The sequence below is a fragment of the Limulus polyphemus genome, unplaced genomic scaffold (genome assembly GCF_000517525.1).
Source record: "Limulus polyphemus unplaced genomic scaffold, Limulus_polyphemus-2.1.2 Scaffold2863, whole genome shotgun sequence".
In the NCBI taxonomy this organism is placed as follows: Eukaryota; Metazoa; Arthropoda; class Merostomata; order Xiphosura; family Limulidae; genus Limulus; species Limulus polyphemus.
In genome coordinates, this window is record NW_013668473.1 from 118940 (window position 1) to 139351 (window position 20412).

The 20412-nt window shown below is 31.5% G+C and overlaps 1 protein-coding gene across 3 annotated transcripts in view; it reads right to left on the minus strand.

Annotated features, from left to right (window-relative positions):
- Positions 1–19480, minus strand: part of LOC106468081 (leucine-rich repeat and calponin homology domain-containing protein 3-like) — a 44960-nt gene extending 25480 nt beyond the window's left edge. For all 3 annotated transcript variants that reach the window (XR_002612550.1, XM_013928480.2, XM_022396385.1), the window contains exons 1-11: positions 19332–19480; positions 18561–18687; positions 17464–17569; positions 17162–17298; positions 14604–14728; positions 11804–11921; positions 10832–11068; positions 10154–10278; positions 4966–5130; positions 4043–4139; positions 1326–1442 (exon numbers count right to left, since the gene is read on the minus strand). Coding sequence is in view for 2 of the 3 variants with exons in the window: in XM_013928480.2 (XP_013783934.2) it covers positions 1326–1442; positions 4043–4139; positions 4966–5130; positions 10154–10278; positions 10832–11068; positions 11804–11921; positions 14604–14728; positions 17162–17298; positions 17464–17569; positions 18561–18687; positions 19332–19393 (1416 nt within the window). In the remaining variant the exon portion in view is untranslated. The remainder of the gene's footprint in view (positions 1–1325; positions 1443–4042; positions 4140–4965; positions 5131–10153; positions 10279–10831; positions 11069–11803; positions 11922–14603; positions 14729–17161; positions 17299–17463; positions 17570–18560; positions 18688–19331) is intronic.
- Positions 19481–20412: the final 932 nt, after the last annotated feature.

Consider the following 20412-nt stretch of genomic DNA (forward strand, 5'->3'; position numbering starts at 1 on the left):
ATGATTATTATCTCAAAAATATTCACTCTGTACAAATGGGCATTTACTTGGTTGCTCTAACAAGTCATACTCAAGAACAGTTATCAATTCTTAAACTACATATATTAATATTCATGTTAATGTTAAGGTATTACAATAAATCAATATCACATTGATTCGTTCATTTCTCTGATCCTATTAAAGATATTTCTCAGTAGATTTAGCTTCACACGTGTTTTTACAAAAGTATTTTCTCTAACAACCACAGAAAAATACTTGACTGTCTGAATTACAACACTTAAATTTGATGACAAGGAACTCACTTTTCAGAAAATAAAAGTTTGGAGAAATAAATAAAGAAATAAACTTTAAAAAGCATTCCTTCATTCACACCAATAAATTTCCACTAACCATTATTGAAAAATTTCCACACAACCATCAGAACAAAAACCAGAAAAATCAACTCACAAACAAAAATTGACACTAATATACCAAACAACAACACAACATTACACTGCAGTTTACCATTCATCCCTGAAATCGGTGCAAAAATAATCAACATTTGGAGAAAACTTGCCATTAACCATAAAATTCCCGTTGACTTCAAATTCACTCAAAAACCCCCACCCTTACCTAAAATCATTACTAAACAAAAATTATATAGAATCATACAATACCAATGTCATTTATAAAAGTGCAATAACTGTCCAGAATTCTACGTCAGAGAAACCGGAAGAAAATTGGAAACCAGATTCACCAAACATAATAAAAAACCTTTTCATGTTTACCACCACTGCAATTCAAAACCCATAGTATATCTATATAAAACACTAATTTTAAACAAAGAACCAAACATCAGCAAACGCAAAATAGAAGAAGCTATCTTAATTGAACAAAACAGACCTGCTCTAAACCAACACCCTGGGGTACCAAGATAACTTTACTAAGCTGTTGAGCAATCTCTGGTCATGTGACCTCTTTGTTCCATACTGTGTATATATATTCATCTGTCTCTATAAGCCACTTGTACCTGATGATGACATAATACTGTCAAAACATTGTATATTTATAATAAAGTTTTCTTCATTACCCATTAAAGCCATTTCCAAACATGAATAACAACACTGTAGCAATGGAATTAATTTAATAATTTTCCTTTACTTATTTTAACAAGAATAAAAATCTCTTGATGGCTTTAGGTTCACCATTTTGTAAGAGAAAATAAAAGATTATGCAAGCAAAAATACGGATGCTTGCTACAGGTAAAGAGTAAAGATTGAAAACATTTAGTATTATCAAGGAGGAAACTACTGATGTATCTAACAGAACATATAACTTGAACACACCTTAACATAGGATAGCACAGCTTCCTTTTGCATTTGTTTACGTTTATTCCTTTCTTCTTTGAGACACTGCTGGGTCAGTGCTGCCTCGCTTCTTTGTTGATATGTTAATACCTTCTCCTGTAACAAAGTATGTACTTACATGGTGTTTTCATTGCTTTAAAAGTTTGACTGAGTCATGTGACTCCCTTCTACATGATGTTACCAATCTCATAGGGTCTCATACTTACTTTAATTATTTGGAGTTTTGGTAGAAGGAGATAAGGAATATGCCAATCACTGTCAAAATGGATTAGGTTTATTTGGTAGATCATTTTCTTATGCTTATCAACAACCCCATTGTGTTGTTTTCAATTACCCATTCAGAAAACTGTTCAACATGATTGAGCAAAGACCTTGAACTATTTTAAAGATTCTTACAGAAAATGCTGACCGGAGTGTGTGTATTGCACTTGTTGTTTAGATCAATAAAATGCTTAAAGTTGGTTGATTTTACTAAACAATAGATATGCTCTCTGTGTCTAATAAAAACTTCATTCTGTTTTTTATTTATTCTTTACCTATTCAGGAAACCGTTAAAGAAGATAAAATGTGAAAACTGTAATATCAAGAGGTGAGATTATTTGCCCATGAGACATCACCTACACATTTGGTAATTAACAATTCATTATTAAATAAACATACATTGTACACTTACTCTTACATTATTGTGTTGAAATTTAACTCTAAATCTTGCCTATAGGTATAGCCTATTGTTTAAAATATCATGTGCTTTAGTACTACAAAATAAAGAGAGCCCGGCATGGCCAGGTGGTTAGGGCGCTCGACTCGTAATCTGCAGGTCGCGGGTTCGAATCCCCATCACACCAAACATGCTTGCCCTTTCAGCTGTGGGGGCATTATAATGTGACGGTCAATCCCACTATTCGTTGGTAAAAGAGTAGCCCAAGAGTAAGCGGTGGGTGGTGATGACTAGCTGCCTTCCCTCTAGTCTTACACTGCTAAATTAGGGATGGCTAGCACAGATAGCCCTCACGTAGCTTTGCACAAAATCCATGACAAACAAACAAACAAGATAAAGGTGGCCAATGGAGCCCAGCCATGCTCAAAAGTACAAAAGTTGCTACCTGTCAGCATGTTATTACTGGCTGAACTTAGCAAGCGAAGATGAAAAGTAATTCAACTTAAGCAGCACAATGTGGCAGTTTTAGCTCATGCTGTTAAATTAGTGACACTTTGTTTCAAGAGGAAAAATTGCTCTAACTGACAATACTTTTTTAAAACTTTCAGGTGCCCGTGAAATCTTATAATGCTTTCTTTATCTACCTTAATGCTTTTTATGTCTGACTACAGCACCGGTAATATAGAAATTTTGTCAGATTTTCTGCCATTTTATCTAGAGTGTACTAATTCTAGTATTTGATAACAAAATGTAATTTTGTTAGCTCCATCTAACTTAGATATGCACTAATCATCCTACGACAAAATACCTGGATCATTTCACTTCTTTTACCTTTGAATAAGACTGGAAAGTAGCAAGGATTTTATCATTCAAGATAATCTGTAAGTATGACCTGGAAATTATTGAACTTCTGACAAATTCTAACAATTAAGATTATTGGTCATGTTACTACCAAATTAACTAATGATCCAATCAGATTCCTATTATGGGTAATTTCTTAAAATGGTCAAGAACTTTTAGCTAAAGTAGTTTGAGAAATGATCTAATTATTGTTTTTATTTCCATCTAGAATAAAACATAAATTATCTGAATGTCAATTATTGGACACAAGCTGATGTACTCATTCAATGCAGAGACAAGTTAGATCTAAATGTGAACACCCCTATATCACTCCCTTTTGGATCATAAGAGTAGATGCCAGGTATGGTTACAATCAGTCCAGTAGTTTGCTAGTAAAAAGTGGACACAATGCACAAGGAAGACATAGGTATCCCCCATGGGTGATTTAGGGATGTCATATCCTAATGTCAATCCCTCATATCACTCACTGGGCAACCCTAAGAGTACATGACAAATTTGGTGAAAATTGGTACAGCAGTTTGCCAGCTGTAAGATGACATGTACACGCAGACTCTTATCAACTAATGGTTTAGATAGATGGTCTGGTAATCCAATTTCACACATAAAACACAGATTTACATTTTTGTATGTGCTAGTGTAATTATCAACCACAGCAGGCAAGGTAAAAAGTTTTAAATGCATATATTAAAAATGCATGTTATTAATTTACATTCATTTTTAATTGGATTACAAGTTTCTGACAAGGGTACCTACTAATGTATATGTTTCTCATTAGGCCTACTTTTAGAGCAAATAGCAGAGCATATATAGTATTATTGTTTGCTTATCTTGTAATTATGCTCTATACCTATAGGAAGTGACCCAATGATAAAATCATTTATTCAAGTTTTTAAAATACTGAGAACTGAAGAAATGAGGTTTTCATCTTATCACAACATGACTTAAAAATAAATGCACACTCAACTTTAATAAGAATTAAGATAACTGAAAGATTGAGTACTTAAACTCCATCCTAGTATGACACAATATCTTAAAAACACCCCATATTTTGGAAAAACTCTTGTAGACCGAGGTACAAATTACAATTCATCTAAAAATAATTATAACATAGCCATGGATAATTTCAAGTTGTTAGCAAGAGTTTACAAATCAAGAAAGTATTTCAAACTCAACTCACAGGACATGAGTAGCTGGACTTTGGTGTTGCAGTAGCAACACACTGATAGTTAAGTATCATCTCTGTTTTAGTATCTGGTGATGAGTTACCATTACAACTGTAAAAAAAAAAAATCACACTGTATGTGAATAGGAATTTACTATTCAACAACACAGTATCATATCCTTTATAGGTGCATCTTTTATAAAAGGAATTACATACTATGTCAAAATGAGCATTACAGAGTTACTAAATACCTACATTTCTAAAACACTTACTCTACGTTAAACATAATATATATTAAAGTAAAAAAAAATTAAATCAGTAAATACTTCAAAGAAATTTTTATACTCATCCAATATCACAGAAACCACTACAGATCTCAAAATATTTTAGCACAATTATATTTGCATCTAAAATGCTACCTGTGTCATTATTTTGTGTTTTGTTATCAATACACAAGGTGACATTTATTCAAAAAAAGGTTACAAACTTAAGTGCTTATCTACACTATCCAAATGTTATATTTTAATCTGAAAGAAACTTTCTTCCAATTTGATACCAATATATAAAAAAAAAGACTTTGTTTTACACATTAAAATATGCCATATCATAATTATGTACTATTATTTCAAGAAAATTAAAAATACCAACAGCCAACATTTTAAAAAAGGATCACACATTAATGGCAATCTTTACACTTTTTTATTTCTTAAAGATAAAATGTACCACAAAAGTAAAGCAAATTGCTCAAAAACTTGTTAATCATGATAGATAGAACTTGTTAATCATGATAGAAGAATATCTCCATTGGTTGCTTAATGAAGTTGTGTTTTTTTAATTTTAAGATAGTTGATTAACTGAATAACTTGAAATAATAAATAAACAAACATTATCAGCTGAAAGAATGTATATCCTTCTGTTCATGTAAAGTAAAAACTAACCTTCTGTACAGGTTGTTGTCAACAGATCGCTGAAATTTAATGGCCTCTTTGTACTCTTTGTATGTTTGTATGTGTGAGTATGGTTTCTGTCGGTTGGCCTGCATTAGTTCTTGCCCTTCCTCCAAGACAGGAGCATCACCAGCCCCTAGCATAGGAACGCCAGCACTGAAATCAACCAAGATTTAGTTCTACCAAATCTTTACATATGTAATGCAAACTTGTCTCACTAATCCCTTCCATTGTATAATTTTTTATTCAACTTTTATTCAACGAGAACTGATATAATAACAAAGAAAAAAGTTCATACTACCATTTACATGTGTTTTGCTCAATTTATGTGTCTTGGGGTGATCTTTATTTTTGAACTTTTGATTTACAACACTCTCACCCCTTATTTTGTTCTAATATATAAATAAGTAATTCACACCAAATTTTATCCATATTGAATAACATTCACAGGAATCTCAAGGCAGTTGAAATTTTACCTCATAGCTCACATTATATCTGCATATTCTAAAATGTTCTAGCATATTATTATGGAATATTACACATTATTCAGAATGTTCAAGAACATTCTATATATAAATAATCCAGCTGTCACTTTTTATTTCTGGAATATTCTATATGACATGACAGTATTTGCTAGAATTTATTTGAGGGTACATAAGTGCTTAAGCAGATTCTTCTTTATCATTTCAGCTCACACTGTATTGGCTTTTCACTATGTATATATACTGCTTGGTCAGAAGAAACTGAACTAACAGGAAGCAAATTACCTTTAAATAGGCAAGTGTTGTGTGTGTGTTTTTCTACCATCACAAAACATTAAAGAAGACAGTTTGTGAAAGCTCAAAGGTAGTGATCAAGAAGGTTGCAGCTTTTTGGAACAAGGTTCAAATTCCAATTCACCCAAAACATCATGTCATTATCAAACTGGAGAAGCTTTCTGAAAAATGAGCAAAAGCTAAAGAAACATTAAAAAAAAAAAGGAAAATGAAACACAGTGAGCTAATGAAGCAGTTTGTCAATAATCTGGAAAAAGAGAACATTGTGGATGCATGGGCCAGATTGATAAGGTTCTTTCTTTAAAGGAATCAAGGGCTGAGATATGAAGTGAGGCAAGTATGGACTGGAAGCAGTCTGAAGAACAGGAACACCAGACCTTGAATAAAACTGTCAGATGTTGGGAATTATTCCACATCAATGATGATGAGGTTGGTGAATACAGTACCAAAAACAGTGATGAGGATAAAAGAGCACTTGGAGGATCATCATCTTCTACACCTAAAAAGAGGCAAGAAATATCATCACTCTCGATTTAGCAGCAGCTGTAGACTGAATCAAGTTGAGTAACAGAAAGGCAACATTTGTCCTGAAATATGTTTTCAAAGGCTTTACGGAGCTTTCCTCTTGTCCAGATACTGCATTTATTAATCAATTCCAACAATCTTGAAAATATGTAAACCAGTCCAGTTATGAAACTGCAGCAGACCATGATGAAGTAGCAGAAGTCATAGAGGAAGTTAAGGACAATGTCATTAAGCTTGCTACAAGACAACTTCAGATTAGCCAACCTAGGGGCAATTATTGAGAGTTTTTTGAAATAGCCATAACCTGTCTCAGTGGCATCCCTTCTCATGGAATGTGCTTTATAACACCTGGTACACTGCATCAGGCACGATGGATGGCTAAGGCATTATATAATCTCAAGATATGGATGTTTATGGGACAGTGTAAGCTCACTGGCCATGACAAAAGAGGATTTCATGACACCTACATCTGTTTTCAAGTCTATCTTATGGCATGGTTCACTGTTCCTGATACCATTTCTACTTCTTAAAATGATCTTAACCTCCTACAATGTCTTGCTAAATATAAGAAGGCGGATTCTTCTTTTTCAAAATCTGCCCATCAAAAATGTGCTGGACATATGTGGTATCTCAATGAGGAACAACTATTGGTTTGACATTCTTTGATTCAGCTGTATCCACAGAGACAAAACATGGAATGGTAAAAGCACTTAACGAAAAGGAAAACTTGGACGAACTTCCAAGGTGCATCCAGCTGAATATTGGGAAGTCTGTAGACACATCATTTGAAGATTTTGTCACAAACAACACAACAGACTTCTTTAGATGCCTCATAATTCAATCTAGATTTCTGTATTATGACCCAGAGACATGGGAGCTCAGAGAGGACTACAGGGAGGCACTATAGACAGTTCAACACGGTAAATGACAGTGCTGAAAGGGGTGTAGACTTTATTCGGGATTATAAATGCCATCATAACAATGAAAGAAGAACAAACAATTCCTCCTTCAAGTTGTGTAGGTTCTTAGAAGACACTTTCCTAACAGCAAAAAGGAAACAATAACAATGCAAAGATGACTAACCATACTAAAATCATAATATACTTTTAAATAAATCATTCATTATACATAACAAGTATGTTTTCATACCACATAGTACCAGGCTACTGCAGTCTTGAACTTCCACCTCATTAAGCAACTTCTGAATATGGTCCAAAATGAATGAAGTTTGATATTTAATGTCTTTTTTGTATATTGGAACAAAATTAAGAGGTGAGAGCTTTAGAATTTTTAACCTGAAGTTTTACATGACAATAACGACCACCCTAATGGGTATATTTAAGAATAACCTTAGATTTTTTTAACCACAGAGAAACAAAGCAAAAGACTAAACACAATATACACTATATCTACATTAAACAACCACTATAACATGCTCAAAATACAATAAATTAGGTTGCTGTGGCAAGATAGTTACCATCATGCCAATTATTTAAGAGATTATCTCCAATCAGTCATCACACATAAGAACCAATTTCTTTCTTTATTAAACATAAATAATAAGTTTTTACATATCACATAGGTCTGTAATGTAGTGACAAATTATAATGTTGAGCTAAAATTGTTATTATAAGCTTCAAAGCAGTTCTATTACTTAAAGTTTATTAATCTTGACACAAAGTCATTGAATTATTCATACACCACTAGTCACAATAGCTAAATTCAGACAGTTTTCTCAAAAATGTTAATCTGAAGTCCTGTTAAATCTGTAGATTATCCATATTTGGCCAATCAAGATATAGACAAACTTATACCACTGCTGTATACATACAACATGGACCTTTAGTGGTGAAATGTAAAATAATAATGTTAGCTTTCACATCAGTTTCCCGAGGATATAGATAAAAATGCAGGGGCCATTTTAGTAGGTGACAAAGGTTATATGATTTTCATGATTGAATTAAAAGACATTACATAAAACTGCTCTTAGTGACCACCGATAGCCTTGCAGGTATCTTCAATTCTAAGACACACCATATTTATGTATCCCTTGCTCAATATGGGTGTCAGTTGAACACATGCATGTTGAATGGAAGTAAGTAAGTTTTGGTGTACTATGGTTTTCTAAGGTGCACTATTTCCCTTAAGAGTTATCAAGTAAATTCTGTAGATTAAAAGGAAGTTTGAAAGTCTGTAATTTTGACCAAGTTGTAAAAAATAGGGGGGGACTGGGCATAATGTGTATTGAGTTAATGTAAAAAGAGTCTTTATTTATTAATATAAAACAATCAAAAGTAGTTTATCCACTTAAGACTAGAGGTTATACAGCTTTCAGTGTAGAAGTGTCCCAAGCTCAGAAAATATAACATTATTTACATGAAACAATAATGCTATTATTTTAAGGGTGCATGCACTACTCGTGTGACTGTTGGCCATTCCCATCGAAAAATAAGGGAGTTATAATTTCAAGGTATTACCTGACCTGCCAGTTGGAAAAGACCACTGTCTACTTCTACATGACACGTTCAACTTTACAGAAATATTTCTCTTGAGAAAGCAAAATTTTTTAACATATAGTGCAAACTACAATACCACTTCTGTATCTATACCATCTTGTATTTGATAAGATACGAGAATTTCTTGTCTAACAATCTTTCTTTTTCTTCTAAACTCGGTATTCAGTAATAAGAATGTTGAATAGATGAGTACTCACAGAATACAGTTTACAGAGATATTATGTCTTGTTGTTTCTTTTTGGTGGGCATACATAAACAGTTGGCCTTAGATTCTTTGTCTGTGATTGTTGTTGTTCAACTCCAAGTAGCTAACATATTTTTTTAAATCTACTTATAGCTTACTTTTAAAGCTAGATACATTATAGTAGTTCCTGTTCTAAGTGAGTGATACATTTTTTGTGTTCTTAAATACATGCTTCAAAGCTACATGATGCTTTTTTGAATACTTAAATTTCATAAAATCAATGAGGATTATTAAGAACATTTACTCAAGTGTACGAACTTTCTCAATTTTGTGGGAGTTTTTTTATGTATATCTTTCATTTAGTGTTTGTATATTTTTTAACAAATGTAACTGTAAAAATTAGAAACTTCTAAGGATTTATATTACATAAAGTTTAAATTGCAGATGCTCAATTGATTCATTAGGTGAGCTCACACCATATGCCCCACTTTAACCAAATTGTTTATTTACCCCCAAGCTCTACCAGAAACATCTAAATGAGTTCCTGCTGTGATTTGTTGCTTTTCACATGCAGTAGGGTCCAAAGGTACAGTAATAAAACCATAAAATTAAAACAAAGCAGATGTGAGAAGGTTATAAGCTGAGTCTTTTAGAATAATAATTTGTAACTGTCTATTACAATCTGCAGTCATTCCAGAATTAAACAGTATAGTTAATTGTATTTCATATTTTCCTACTTTTCCTTTCACTTTATGATTTTACTATGGTTAGTGTTAGGGTAGAGAAAATAAGAGATAAAATATAGAGTTTTACTCAAACAAAACCTTTGGTATTTCTCTAGGAGGATCTAAAAGTTATGTAAATGAAATATGAAACTGTAAGATGAAAACAAGTATTTTTATTTTTAATGTGAAAATCATCTTTCATTCACACTGACTGAGTAAAGGCTTTATAAATTCACAGACAAATCTTTAGTAAAAATACTTTATTAGAAAATATTGCCAAATTTTATGAAGATACACTTAGTAGATTCAAAGTTATGTACAGTTTCATGGCTGCGGGTGGTTACGAGGTCAATCATATCGACTGAGCTAGTAAACAGATGATTAATAGATTCCAAGTATTGCATCTATAAGTTGATGGAATAAGAACACACTTTATAAGATGCTCCTTCCTACCTTAACTCTTGTGATTTTCTGATATCTTCTCTGTGTTGATCTAATAACTTTTGTGCTATCTTTCTCCTTTCTTCTCTGTCTTTTTCTTCTTCCTGGCTTGACTTACTGTATTTCTGTTGAAGAGCCTACAATATATATATAACACAAAATCTAGAATTAACAATTCACAACTTATAATCAAAAACTCAATATTTCCAATTGAAAAAACAGAATGAAAACCTATAGGTTTTTTAAATTTCAACCTGAAGTTTCAGTTATGATACCTAAACAACACTTTTGAAATATGACCTGGAACTAAAACACAGTACACTTTCCATGATAATATGTATATCTTACTAAAATTATTTTGCAATTTTTTCATTTCATTATTTTGCTGTCAAAATCACAGTTTCCTTTCCAATTTGAAATGTAGAGATATTAACATCTTTTGAATCCAATACTCAATCTGCTTTACCAGTGATGAAGCAACTCTATTACCAACTTAAAGATAAATAACTATGGAAAGAAAACAAACCTCAGAATTAAAAGTCAAATAATTCACCACATATTATAATTTTATTACAAACAACAGATAGTGGTTAAAATTCCCTGTTGTTTGACTGAAGTAAGAAAAAGTAAAACTTTTGCTAGTGAAATTAATAGGCTGCTGAGCAAAATAAGATGGATTATACTACATGCCATGTTTATTTCTTCTTCAAAGTTGAATTCAGAACCTGGACTTAGTGTACTAGGAGTGCTTAAACTACTAAGTCCAGACAGTGTAGAGGACAAGCTAGTACTTCCATTAGAAGATGGTGGACATTCAGTGCCAGAAAAGCGTTGTTGTAAACCTCGTTCTCTTTCTTGCCTTTGTTCTTTGGTAAATTCAGCAGCTCGTAAAGCCAGCTTACGGGCCTCTTCTGCATCACTGTTCAACTAAATTTACAGTTTCGTCAATAATAAGTTTACAGTTTACAGTCATGTTCATTTGAAATATAGTTTTAATTTTTTTAATCACTCTAATTGATTCACTTGAAATATAATTCCAATACCACATCTACATTTACTTTATTTGAAAAGCAATGGCATTACTAAGCACATCTTAAGAAACAAGATAGTCATTAGTTGAAATCAGTTATTTACTATGGAAAGATATAGTTTGCTCTTTCACAGTGATTTGGTTTACTAATTGGTAAAAGCTGGTGCACATAGTATACATATCATCACTTATGAAGAACTGATTATGTCCATTCTACTCGCACATTGGCTGGTTAGGGAATCATATCATTAGTGACTCACTTAATTAAAGTTCCAAGGTGATACACTTCTCCAACTACAGTTAGGCATCATTAACAGAGATCAAAAAAGGGCAATGATTCACAATAAATACTGTTTCAGAAAAAGAAAAAAAAATACCTCTATATTTTTTAAAATAATATATCCTGATTAGATTGAATATTAAAACTGAAAAATTATTTTGGCATAAAAATAGCAACAAATGAATCATTTAATTCAAGTTGAGAAAAAAATGTCACTTAATCCCTAAAAAATTCCCCCTTTTTTAGAAATTTTGATTCTGAAAGCTAACTATCTAGGTATTCATTTCACATTGTTGTTTGCTTAGTAAAAATGTTTTCTACTATACTTGCAAAGATACTGATCTGTACATACATCTTGTAACTCTTGAGACCATCGCCTGTCCCCTCCATCTGAAGTATTGTATCCTGAATCAACAGTGTATCTCTTCCTTCTATTGTCTGTTAAACCATTTTGATAGCGGAAGTCATTCCTGTTTATATAAAATATCTACTGATGAAACAACTAAAAAGAGAACAACTAGAAATATATGACAAGCACTTCAGTAATGTATTTGTGAAATATATAGTTCATACAAACACACGTGGGTGAGTGGGTGTATAAATAGTGAAATAGAACCAACAACACTACTTTTACTGCGCATATCTCTAATAAATACTGGAATACACATCACAGTTGCAAAAGAAAAGTTTTAATTTGATCTAAATGTTACACTTATACTCTTATGATAAATTTGTTGTAGAACGTAAAAACTCCAAAATTCAATAATTAGTAGATTGTCCTGCCATCTTAACAATAAGACTGTAAATTATCAATGCACTTTATAAAAACAAAATTGTATATTATAATATAGTGCCATGTCATCTCAGATGCACGCTGTGATACCATAGACACGTTTAGCACCTATATGTTTAATTTATAATGAACTCCTACTAATTCAACAATGTACTGTTGCTTTAGTTAACTTACGGCTGGAGTGTTTTGTCACAGCCATTTCCAAGAAAGGATATTCATAAAGTGAATCTGTTAAATGATGTAGAGTAATAAGGCACAACATTTCAAAGAAGGAGTCTTCATTGTTTTCCACTGAAGTGAGAAACTCACATAGTAGAACATTTAGAAAAGCAAAAAAACAATAGTCTCAAAAACCACACCCCAAACCAAGCAGGAGCAACGCCCTCAGCTGTAAAATGAAGGCTATGGATATGAAACAGAATGCTCTAACCCAAAAAGCCATTACAATGAACTTGGAATATATCATGGTACCATTAAAAAAATAATGAATAAGAACTTGAAGCTTATGTAGGCTCACAAACATTTAATCACACCTCAAAATTATTAGCTACTGGCTAAGGAAACTTGAATCACATCAACACCCAATTAACCACATACTCATCAATTACCCTGATGCAGCTCTCCAATGGACTTTAATACCTAGGTTTTAATTAAATGTGTATTTGGAAGCTGATATGTACAATGGAGGGTCTAAGTAAAATCTATCAAGATGTATGAAATAAAAGCTGACCTCAACTTACTTACATCCTAAACTAATTACAATGGAAATTCTAGTGTCAGGTAATTGTGAAAAATCATGACTATCAGACTGAGCATGATTGATGATGGAGGAAGAAATTCCAAGAGCCACAAAATACTTGAAATATCATTTTTTACAGTGCAACTAACCCTTAGCACGTCAATCATACATGGCTATTATCAGTTTTTTGACATTACTAACCAGTATTTCCTTCCATTTTTGCAAAACAGTTTTTCAAAGCTGGTATAGATTAGTTTCATTCTTATTTGTTGCATTACTTTTTAAGTAGTGGTATAATTTCCAACTGGATTAGCATTGAGAATTTAGGTTGGTTATTTCATAATGTTTTATATCAGCAGGTCTGTCTTTCTTTTTCAATTACCTTTTAATTAGCAAGACAGTACATTTGAAATCATTGTCGACAATATCTTCCATTCCTGCACATCATCATAAACCCATTACCCATATTTTACCACTCTGCTTACACACCCTTGAGTAATCTATACAAAAACTCTCCTACAGTTTCTGAAAAACCTCAATCTTTTGTTTTCTAACACATCACATTGTCCAACTTTTGTGATTTACACAAAAGTTAAGCACTTGACATGCAACTTTTCATGCTGACCTCTTTTCTTGTAACTATATTCAAGCTATTTTATTGTTGATTCTAAATCAATGCATATCCTGAACTTCATACATTATTCTACTGCTAGATGTCACCCTGTGATTATTTTAAACATCATTTTGCAGAAAAACATTTAAAACTCTGTTTTCAACCAATACATATACATCATTGAGGTTTTCCCATTACATAAGCAAATAATTAGTGATAATTTTTACTGCTTAATGCTAAATTATTTTTCCTATATTTCTCAGTTTTAGCCAACACCTGCAAATCCCTTTGACCAGTCGTCATTTTACTAATCATTCACTTTAAGTAACTGAGTTTGAACAGAAGTTTTGGTGATTTAAAAGAGATGCAAAAACAGCTGAACAGTTAAGAGTACATGTATAAGTAGATGAAATTCACTAAATCATAGTATCTGATGTACTATTTACCGTGAATAATTTTTTTATTGTAATAAAACAATTTATGGATATAACACAGACAGATGCAGATGGAGAGACAGTCTTTTACCAATAATGGTTCTCATTTTTTTAAGGTTTGTGTAGCAAAATCAGTCTTTTCTTGTTGAACTCAACACTTATTACTGGTGTTCTTTATCTATGATAACTCATTTAGTTTCTCTAGAAAGTAATAAAAAAACAGTTATTACAAACTGTCTCTAGCTTTGGTCTGTATTCTATACAAAGTAACAATATTTCCAACTACATATAAATATGAAACAAAATCTTCAGTATTGTGTTAACTATCAAGATCTAATATTAATAAACTGAATATGTAACAGTGACACTGCAGTATTAATAACTTGAAAATGGTTATTTTGTACCACATGCAAAGGGAGTCTTGAGAATCTATGAATAATAATAATTTTTTTTTAAAACAAGTTTAGAGAAACACTACTTCTTTGATATCTTCACTTCATCTGTAACAACTTATAAAAAATCATCAGAATTAAACTTACACTGTATTTTTTAAATTTGCTAACAATTACTTACAAGAGTGTAGGTTTCCTACATGAATGGTGGAATTCAGAATTTAACAGCAGTCCCTGTTTCTTATCTTCCCGGATGAACTGTATTTCTAGGTACTTAAATATATGTATTTTTCCCCTTGCACACAACTGTAACAATAGTCAAAAAACTGTATATGAAAAAGTCACACTAATAAACACACACACATAACCAAAAACTTATGTGACCCAAAACATTATTACCTTTTTTTCTGTTTGTGTAAATAAATCTATTAACATATATATGTTCAGCAAGTCATCTTTACCATATTTTTTAAATAAATGTTACAGATAACTAAATTTTTAAGTAACTAGTGAACAACTTTAGATCACCTTTTAGACAACTTCAAAATCAACACGTCTACTGTAAAATCCATGTATCAATCTCTTTACCTTTTACACAACTTCAAAATCAACACAAAACTATTTTAGAACCCACATATCAGTCCCTTTACCTTTTAGACAACTTCAAAATCAACACAAAACTATTTTAGAACCCACATATCAGTCCCTTTACCTTTTAGACAACTTCAAAATCAACACACACCTATTTTAGAACCCACATATCAGTCCCTTTACCTTTTAGACAACTTCAAAATCAACACACACCTATTTTAGAACCCACATATCAGTCCCTTTACCTTTTAGACAACTTCAAAATCAACACAAACCTATTTTAAAACCCACATATCAGTCCCTTTACCTTTTACACAAATTCAAAATACACTGACGTCGAGAATAAAGAATTCTAGGAGACAGACAGACTATTAAGTGATAAACATATAAACAGTGTGAGATGAGAGGAAACAGCAGACAGACATAGCAGAAGAGAGTAAAGTTACAGGCAAGGAAAAGTTTGGCATGAAGTTAACTATTGTAGAAGTGATAAGCCTTACAATTGACATAGGCCAAAAAATTTAATAAATTAGAGTAAGACTAACAGTATAAAAGGCAATAAGAAGAACAATTATTCCATAAAAGTGTGGTTCTTTGACAAAAGGAATAGAGGATATTTGGAAGAAAGAAGACCAAACGATTATGGTAACTCAAGCCACAATTGTAAGTGAATCACACACAGAATACTAGTGCGATAGTAATAGAGAAGATAGTTCAACTTGTCAACTGAAATCCTAGAGTAATTAAATAGGCTTAAGTAGACTTTTGACAAGAAGATGAGAACTATATAAAAATATAGTTTTTATGATATGCCTATAATCTCTATAGTTTGAATAATTTGTTGTACAAACATTTAACTTGTTCCAAATATATATATTATTTTGAAAACAAGTGAAATGCATGCTGTTCATTTATCATTGAATTTATCGGCAACAAGTCATTGACACCTATTGTAGAAGAATCCTATTAAGAAATATAAGTATGACTTGTTTATTTTGACAATTGGCTAAAAGAATCATATTTTTAATTCTGACACAATCCCTTTACCTTTTACACAACTTCAAAATCAACACATGTCTATTGTAGAATCCACACATCAATCCCTTTATCTTTTACACAACTTCAAAATCAACACATGTCTATTGTAGAATCCACACATCAATCCCTTTATCTTTTAGATAACTTTAAAATCAACACATGTCTATTGTAGAATCCACACATCAATCCCTTTATCTTTTAGATAACTTTAAAATCAACACATGTCTATTGTAGAATCCACACATCAATCCCTTTATCTTTTAGATAACTTTAAAATCAACACATGTCTATTGTGGAATCCACACACCAATCCCTTTATCTTTTAGATAACTTTAAAATCAACACATCTATTGTAGAATTTATGTATTATCCCCTTTACTTTTTAGACAACTTCACAATCAATATGTCTTCTGTAGAATCCCATATCAATCCCTTTCCACAAAACAGTGCTAACAAGTTAAAGTAATTACTTTACCCAGTCAAAACTGACCAGTTATGACAATCAGTAAGAAATGTAAACTGTATATCTTATTGCACATTTTAGTCATAAATTATTTTTTAAATAACTTATGCCTCTGAAATTGGAATTGAACTCTCAATTATCTCTTTGTGAATGGGTGGGAATCAAAGTGTGCATGTCATTAAACATGATATTATACATTTGATGTCAAAATCATTAACTATTCATTTTATCCTACATTTAGTGACAGTTCATGGTAGAGGAGGGTAAATACAGTATATAGGGATAATTAAAAAACTGTAGATATACATTTCAGAGATTCAAGATTATGCAAATGCAATATGCAAACTGTAAGATGGACAACAGTATTTTTATTCTTCACGTGAACATCACCTTGCACTCCAGACTGACATCGTCAATTCACAGACACATCTTTAGTATGAATACTTTTGTAGCACATCTGATTTTTTGTGTACAACAGACTTTTTCACTTTATTCAAAGCTTGCCACATCTCATGTAGATACATGTAGTAAATTCAGAACTATAATCAACATTCCTTCTCCAATATGGATTCGACACAATAGACAACCCCATGCACAGTCAGTTATACAAAGAGCTATACATTAAGAACAAAAATGAGATAACTTACATATGATGGAGGAGAAGTCAAAGGATTATGATATAAAACAAGTTTCTGCAGCATTTTCATCTGCCGAAGTGCAGTGGGCAGTGAGGATATTCTGTTACCAGATATATCTAACTTGACTAGGTGAAGTTCACAAAATTCTGCATTTAAGAAAACCAAGAATTAGTGACAGTTATTTCAAAATATATGAAACAACCAAATTTGTTTTAAAATAATATCTGTCTCCCACAACAAAGTTGCATTTTATTAGTAGCACAACAATAACAACAAAAATTAAAATATTTCATAAAAACACAAGTTCTCACCAGGTGGTAATTCAACTAGAAGGTTTCTCCTTATGTTAAATGACCTTAAAGACTGTAGATCTCCTATCTGAGGTGGAAGGATGGTTATTTCATTACAGCTCACATCCTACATTTGAAATTAGCAATACACTGTCATTATACAAGTTGGCATATTCATTAAACATCTTATTTTATTTTGGAAAAAGTTCATACCTTTTTAAAGAAATAGGTAATAATCTTTTCAAAAGTAGTTTTCAAGGCAGACTGAAGTGTTTTAAGCATAAACTATCAGACTACATTGTTTGTCTTTTTTTTTTATGATACCAGAAGAATTGCCTTAAAAAATTATGATATTTTGCAACACATCATACTAAAGATTTACTTATAATGTAATTAACACAAATTAGTCTTCTGACAGTAACTAGTTCACATATTACGTACGAAAGAACATTCAATAATAAAAAAAAATTACATTGTACTTCTCTCCATCACAGCTTTGAATCAGAAGTTAATTAAATTTACAATTTGTTAAACAATATTAAACGAGCTATTGCAATAACTGTTTATAATTTGATAGTTTTTAAGTAATATAATACAATGTTTCTCTTTCCTTTTGTTGAGCTATTCAAGAAAAGTATGTTGTTTACAATCACTCAATAAATTCTTTTTCACAATTCTTTTCGATTATTACAAGAATATTTCACCAAAACCTAAAAGAAGTTTAAAAAAAAATACAAAATCAACCCTAAACAACATAATAATTATGAAAAAATCATCTTGACTTTGGTTCTATAACCACCTAAATTTGGATACACTCAAGGCACACCACATTTAACAAGGAGTTTATCACTATTGTTATTACATATCTTAACAGTAACATTATAATCTAAGATTAGCAACACTCAAAGTTCTCCACTTACATATATTTTGTTTCAAGACCTTTCAATTTCCGTTACCCATATCAATATCCTATTTATACAGTTATACACAAATAAATCACTAGAACAGGTGGGATAGTAAAAACAACAAGAACACCTTAATACAACATATGATACAAAAATAGATTATTTTCTGCTAAGTATAAAGCACAACTCATTTAAGTAGAACTTACAACCTACCAGATCTATTAAACACTGCATGTGGCCTATCTCTTCAGGAAGAGACACAAGTTTGTTGTTGCTAACATCTAAAAGCTCTAATGGAAGTTGGCAAAGTGCTGGCGGAATGGTTGAAAGTTGGTTACGACTGTAGAAATAAACAAGATTTATATATTTCTGACATATAGTAACCAGAGCTATTACAAAAAGAACTTTAAGCAAAACAATAGTTCTTCAAAGTTCAAGTTTCCATCACAATAATCAACAGGTATTCAGAATATTTTAGCATCTGGCAATTGGCAATAGAAAAACTCTGTCCCTAATAAAAGTCAAGCTTTTTAACACTATATCTTAATTTTATCTTTCATTTTCTAAGCTAAAAGAATGTTCAAAGAATTTAAAAAGATATTTTTTACCTCAAGAAAAATGCATGTGCAGACAAAATTAGTTTCTGTATTCTTGCCAAGAACTATTATTAGTTCACAAACTAAGGAGAAATAACTGTTACTTTTGAATTACATGAGGGAAATAAAATACAGAATGAAATGACAAGAGTGGATTGACAGAATTTTAAGGTGTTCTAGATTTTGATTCAGCTTAAGACCAAAACAAATCAATTCAAATAACAAAACAATTACATTAATAAGATAAAAAAAGTTCTGAAAACAAAACGTTAAACAGTTTAAATTTTAACTTAACAGCTGACATAAACTGTACTTAATCTACACCATAATCTGCTTCTGTTCAAAAGCTAATTATAAAGTTAAATATTCAAAAATGAACCACACAAACCTGAGATTTAAATGTGTTAATGAATGCAAAGTTATTATCGAGTCAGGAAGAGATCGAATCATATTGTGGTAACAGTTCAGCCTTTCTAACAGAAAGAACTCGCACACTTCAAGTGGAAGTTCGCCAAACCTGTTTTTTGATAAATCTGAAAAGAACAATTTGTTTATGTTTCTGTTTACAAGTAGACAAGTGTGTTGGAATGATATGGCTAATACTCTTGTAAGAAATGAGAGTCAAACAGTCACATATATTAAAATTTATTAAAATGTTGATAAGATTGTTTTTTGTTAAGTATAAGTATCTAGTTTAATTCATTTTAAAATTATTCTCAAATTTTAATAAGCTGTAATGACCCAGATACAAGACATTTTTTCCCATAAAATATACTCTACATGCACTATTGCATCTAGAAATACTTTATATTTAAACTAAGTTTAAACAGGGTAGGAAAGTTGTTCACATAATGTAATCCAATTTTCTGATAACTAGGATTGCATATAATAACTATTTTTTTTAAATCATCTTCTTATTTTTTTTAACCTGGTAATTCAGAATACAGAAACTGGTACCTATGGAATCCCATTTTGATAAATTTTGGCTGACAAGTTAATAACAAAGTTTTATTGGTATCCCCTGGTTGAAATTAAGGAAGAAAAGGCATTCAAGTACCATAGTCATGGTGGGTGTCTTAAGGTAGGTCGTTTGAATTCAAGAAACGAATTCCTAGAGCTTTCAAATAATATGTATTATGATGAAGGATTGCATTTTCTACAACTGCAAGAAAAATGGAAGAGATGTTACATATGGTAAATATAGACCACATGGGGTGGATCCCAAACATTCATAACTATATAACTTTTAATTGTTCAACAGTTACAAATATTCCTTGGAATCACAAAAGGAGCAATAAAGTTCTCTTTAAAATTACTTCTTGAGGAGTGACCTCTGAAGTCACAAGAACGGTAGAATTTTAACCATGTCATAAGAAGTCAGGAAATAATATACAAGAAGATAATAAACAGAAGATTTGTTTTGGTTTTGAATTCTGCACAAAACTATAGGAAGGCTATCTGCACTAACC